Source organism: Cyprinodon variegatus, unplaced genomic scaffold, assembly GCF_000732505.1.
Source record: "Cyprinodon variegatus isolate N-32 unplaced genomic scaffold, C_variegatus-1.0 Scaffold1309, whole genome shotgun sequence".
Lineage (NCBI taxonomy): Eukaryota > Metazoa > Chordata > Actinopteri > Cyprinodontiformes > Cyprinodontidae > Cyprinodon > Cyprinodon variegatus.
In genome coordinates, this window is record NW_015151762.1 from 53,920 (window position 1) to 59,800 (window position 5,881).

At 39.0% G+C, this 5,881-nt stretch overlaps 1 protein-coding gene across 1 annotated transcript in view; it reads right to left on the reverse strand.

The window, feature by feature from the left end:
* Positions 1–2,223: 2,223 nt before the first annotated feature.
* Positions 2,224–5,881, reverse strand: part of LOC107102744 (Fc receptor-like protein 5) — an 8,384-nt gene continuing 4,726 nt past the window's right edge. Inside the window, exons 3-5 of the mRNA XM_015402160.1 lie at positions 4,677–4,922; positions 3,401–3,520; positions 2,224–2,483 (exon numbers count right to left, since the gene is read on the reverse strand). Of these exons, the coding sequence (XP_015257646.1) occupies positions 2,452–2,483; positions 3,401–3,520; positions 4,677–4,922 (398 nt within the window). The 3' untranslated portion in view covers positions 2,224–2,451. The remainder of the gene's footprint in view (positions 2,484–3,400; positions 3,521–4,676; positions 4,923–5,881) is intronic.

Genomic DNA, 5,881 nt, shown 5'->3' on the forward strand with positions numbered 1-5,881 from the left:
TTCAGCTGCTCAGACGTGCTGCGTGTGCTGCTCAAAACGCGCCGCGGGACATTTTGCTGCGCATTGACGCGCGTCAACCATTGACTTTGCATGTAAACTCGCTGCTTCTGTCGCGCCAGCTACGTCCAGTGTGAACGCAGCATTAGTCATTCGCTGCTAAGCTCAAAACAACCGCGCCTGGCTTGACGGAGAAACCAGGAGAGCAGCTGAGCATATTTACGACAGTGCACTTTTACTTTCGCCCTCTGGGGGGAGCCTCGCAGGAAAATCAACACCGGTTGCATAGTGTACCTTTAAGCCTTATCATAAACTGTTGAGATAATTAGATTTAATTAAAGTTCTTACTCAAATGGAGCAAAGAAAAAAAAAAAAACTCTTATAACTATTTTAGCATAAAAATGGCAACCTCTTGAAGCTAAATAGGGGCCATAAAGTTTTTTTTTTTAATAAATAAAGATTACAAATAGAGTTCGTTAAAAAAAAACAAAAAAAAAAACAGGCGTACATTAAAAGTGTTAAAATAAAAAACAATGTGATTGGTTTTGAAAAATCCAATCTCTTGCTTTTAGCTCCATAGAGGAGAGGTCAACTTCAGAAGCTGCATGAGGAGGAAGAAGGATGAATGATGCAACATACTGATGATGTTTCAAAGACATTTCCAGTTCCTGCAGTCCATAAATGTGACAGCCGAGAACAGGTTGATCAGCTGCTGTGTTGAGCTGTAGATCATGATTCCACACCCATTTTTGTTTAACAAACTTCAGGCCTCAACTTATTTGCATACACCTTTTCTAGTGAGTAGACATCTTATATGGTAGAACTGTCAGTAAAAACCTTTCCCAGCTTGCTGAGTGGTAGCTATGCCATATTACTAATAAACAGTTTTTTATCCTTAATCTAAAAATATTAAAAAGAATTAGAAAGCTGTGGTATCCTGACATTAAACCTTGTTAAGGCATTGGTTGTTTTGGTCCCACTAGGGCGCCATAATCCTCCTACTGCAGCCAAGTTTCTGTAAGGCAACATAAATCAATTTTTTTTTCCACCAATAAAGTTATTTTAATAATAATTACATGATCATGATTTAGTCCTTTGGGAATTTTTTCTGATGTATAGGATTTTGGTTGTAGATAAGACACTGTCTGGATGGAGTAATGAGTGGTAGAGAAGCTGCAGAGAGGTATTAGGGCTTACTCTACAACATTCATACTGGAAAATTTACCAAAAATTGAACCCACCAGCGAGCTCCATATGCTTATAGCTGTGACAAAAACGAGCTCTGGAGCCCATAACCTATGCAACATCAACACACATGTAGTAGCTGCTACCTCTTTTCTTTATTTTGAAGGAAGTGGGCCTTTATTTATAGACTGAGTACAGCATGGTTAGGGTGGTTGCAATTGCTTTTAGAGGTCATGTTTGGGCTTGTGCTCAGACATCTAAACCAAACTTATGGGACTTAAGAATCAAGTGGAATAGCACTTTGCACAGAATTTTGATAAAGGAAGAGCACAATAGCGTAGCCTGGAAAAGTTTACTTTACTATGAAATCCTTTAATTGGTAAAAAGCATAACAATCAGTCATACAAAAAGTGGGCATGCACTATATGTGCCGCACTAGAGGTAGCGCCAAAGTTATGGTTAGACAATCATTTCCAGTTGGCCGTTATTGCATCTAATAGTTATTTAGGCTTGTCACTCCAAGTCTTATCTCTCCAAACGAAGCACAATTTTTACTAACAGCTCATATATGCATGCACAACCAGACACATGTAACATTCAGTATCTGGAGGAGGTCATTTTTGAGAATATATGCCATTAAATTAAACCACACAAATACAAACCTTACTGCCTTTATTTTGTGTTGAAAGTGTATGTTTGTCGTTTATTCATTTGCGATTTGTTAAAGGTTTTTATATAAATTCTGTTCATTTGTAGGTACAAATGTAGCACAGCTTCCAGTCTACTGGGAAATAGCACACATTGTTTGCGGTAATTAACCACAGCTGACCCACAAAGGTATAACAGGCTAAAACATTAAAACAAAGGACATGTTTTCATATAAGATATATTTTCATGTGAAAAACAATATTAATATAAACAGAAATAAAGTAAATAGAAACTGGCAATGCGATTTGATTATTGGAGCAGAGAACATGGGACATGAAAAAACAAAAAAACAAGAACGTCTTAAAAACAGCTGACCTTTGTAACATGGTAGGCTGTTCACTTCCTCTTCACAGTTGATAAAACAGTTATGTATCTAAAATATGCATTACTCTAAAATTTACATTTATATGAAAACAATGCAGTTGAAATAGTTTATGATAACTAAATACCCCATCATGAGAAATAAAGATTTTCTTTTGACTCTGGAATCATTTTCAGTTGAAACGACCTCCTTTTGGGTGATTGCATGCTGCAAATGACTCACACCACTCTTTCATCACATCAAGATTTCCTCTCTGCAACTATCCGCGCAGCTGTAAAGAAAAAAAGGAAATGGGTGACTTTCTACACAGTTACCTAAAAAAAAATAACAGTACTTTGCATGAAAAACATGATTGTTTTTTTCTTCCAAAGATGGTATTCACATCATGTTAAAGATTTGATGCCATTTAGCAAAAATAAAACTTAAGAAATGCTCAATGTATAAAATAGCTTTTGTTCTTGTTTATTCTTAGTCCATAATCCTAGCAGACCATAAGATATTTTTCACAAAATTTGGGAAGTTCATGAAAAAATCCTTTTAGAAAAAAATCTGAAAGTCTTACATAAAGGGTCAGTGATGCAACCTTGAATATATCCTTGATATTTTTTTTTTATAAATCAACCACTTGTGCTTTGGCCACATCCGCTGCTGTAGGCTTATAGAAAGGCCTCCCTACTGCAAAGCCAGCCGGTTATAATGGAGCACTGTAAGCCAACTTTGTATTTGTATTTGTAAAAAATACCATAAGTTCAAGGCATGGTTAAAAAGAATAAATGAATAAATAAAAATACTTTACGGTAAAGTGTTTTTACAAATATAAATACTATGCTTTCATCTGAAGAATAGACAATCATTATACAGCTGTGGAAATTTTTACATTAATGGATATGTGAAAAAAGCAGCAACATCAGATGTGCAAAATGACAGCAGTATGTTATTTAAATGACTTAGACAGAATCTGAGCTGGTTTAATTAATGAAAACACTGTATGTAAGGGTACGGTACAACTTTTCTATCTACAGATGACACCAGATTTTTCTTTAATCTGATGTTTTGATTTTACGACATTTCTCACTCAAAACAGTAAAAATTATCAAATAAGATGTCCAGTAAAGACAGGACAGGGTTATTTTATATTAGTTACACTAGAACAGAGTCCAGCACAGGCCTTCAGAACGTCACCTTTACCTGTCTTTCTGTCCCTGTATATGAGTCCAAGTACGAAGGTGGACAACAGGTAAGGTATCCCCACAATGAGATGACACAAAACTCTGGATACGGGGAATGAAGACAGAGGGGATACAGGTGCTGTAGATAGAAAAAGAAAACTCAGAAAAATTACAATTTAAAATGAAGGTGTTCCCAAAAAATCTCTTGATTTGACTCCAAACTGTATGTAAACATTTCATATATAACCCATGATATGTGGAAGTCTCTTCCTTGACGATTCGATGCAATCAACTGGTTTTCCTTAGATAGAAAACTTTGAATCAATCTGACTGTAGGGTCTGGTAAACTGTAAAGAGCCTTGAGATGACATGTGTTGGGAATTGGTGCTATATAAATAAACTGAATTGAATTGAATAAAAATGGATAAAATCAATCGCAGAGGCATGGCACACAGACTGTTTCTAGTGATGTGTCAGAGAATAGGTCTCCCCTAGTGCAGAGTAGTACAGAGGTCACCATCTCTTTTCAGTCAATCATTACACACCTCCAACCTCTTTGTGTAGAGTGCTTTGTTGAATGGGTTTTCATAACCCAATAACATTTCTTCATCTGACAACCAGAAGAAGGAGTCTGGTTCTGGGGAATGCAAGGAGAATGGGGGTTGTCTGGCTGTGCCACGTGTAAAGTTTGGTCGTAGGCATGTTGTTGTTTTTTAGAAGTTAGACTTGGCCACTTAATTCCAGCAAGAGGAATTCTGCATGTTTCACAACATCAAAACACTTTTAAATACTACACTCTCCCTATTTATTGGGAACAGCTTGGAGATGGCCTCTTCCACTTCCATCATCAACTGTAAACCATACCACAAAGGAAGGTCAATCAACTTATGGATAAAAGAGTTTGGTGAGTATGACTGACCTGCACAGAGCCCTGATCTCGACCCTTTAGAATACATTTGGGATGAATTAGAGCAGAGAGTTAAAGCCAGGACTTGTGATCCAACCTCATCTAATACCTCATGAATGTGCCTATAAGAGAATGGCCAGAAAATGCCATAAACCTGATCTTTGACTTTGTGGAGAGCCAGGAGAGTTGAAGCTGTTATACCCACAAAAAGAGGCATCTAATTGAAGACAATGGATTAAGAAGGGGAAGTTCATTTAAAGAGAGGTGAATGAAAATGCAGAAACCAACTCTGTAACAGTCAATAAATAAAATGAATCTACTTCCATCTATCAAATGTAACATAAATGATTTTCCATACTTCGCTAAAACCTTTAATTGCTTTTGTTACCTAAAACTGTCAGCCAGCTGCCTTCTGATTCTCCAAGCCCAGAGGCACCGCAGGTATAGAGTCCCTCATCGGATCTGGAAGCACTGAAAATAGAAATTTCGCCCGAGGTGTTACTCATGATGATGCGGCCATCTTTATAGAAGTTGTATCTGTGTTTGGAACTGTCAGTCTTAGCTTTACAGCGAAGAACCACAACAGTTCCCTCTGGCACGGGCATTGTGGGACTCTCCAGAATTACTCTGCGATCTTTGGAAAAAAAAAAAAAACTGCTTTAGTATTTTAAACCTTTTGTTTTAGGTTTTACTGCTCAACATTGACAATGGACTGAGCTGTTTTTCAGTTTATAGGTACTGCGTGTTAGTGTTTTCACATGTGGTTAAACTTCACATCACACTGTGGCTACATTTTGGCTATTTTGTGATATTGCTTAAAATATTTTTCCACTTCTGTTCAATATTCGTTTCAGCTATTGTTAACCTTCAAAAGCAAGCAAAAATGACAGTTATTTACAGTTAATTTGAAAAGAAAAAGAACAAGTCTGGTTTTGTTTTCTCCTGCTCTTTAAATTATTAATTTAAAATCGTCGTTATGCTGCTCATATGTATTTATATTCCATCAAGAACCATCAGGTCCAGCTCAGAACTTATGTTATCCACTGCAATGTCCAAACTAAAATCTCGAGAAGTTTACTTGCATAATTTTCACAGTGCCTCTCCTTGGGCTGCCACCTTATCGTTGTGGAGAGGTTTGAGTGTCCCAATGATCCTGGGAGCTATGCTGTATGGGGCTTTATGCCCCTGGTAGGGCCACCCACGGCAGACAGGTCCTAGGTGAGGAACCAGACAAAGCGCAGCCCAAAGACCCTTATGATGATTACAACCTTTGGACTCGGCGTTCCCTCGCCCGGACGCGGGTCACCGGGGCCCCACTCTGGAGCCAGGCCTGGAGGGGGGGGCACGATGGCGAGCGCCTGGTGGCCGGGCTTTTACCCATGGGGCCCGGCCGGGCTCAGCCCGAAGAGGAAACATGGGTCCCCCCTTACATGGGCCCACCACCCGTGAGAGGGGCCATAGGGGTCGGGTGCAATGTGTGTTGGGTGGCGGCCAGGGGAGGGGACCCTGGTCCGATCCTCGGCTGCAGAAGCTGGCTCTTGGGACGTGGAATGTCACCTCGCTGGTGGGGAAAGAGCCGCAGCTAGTGTGTGA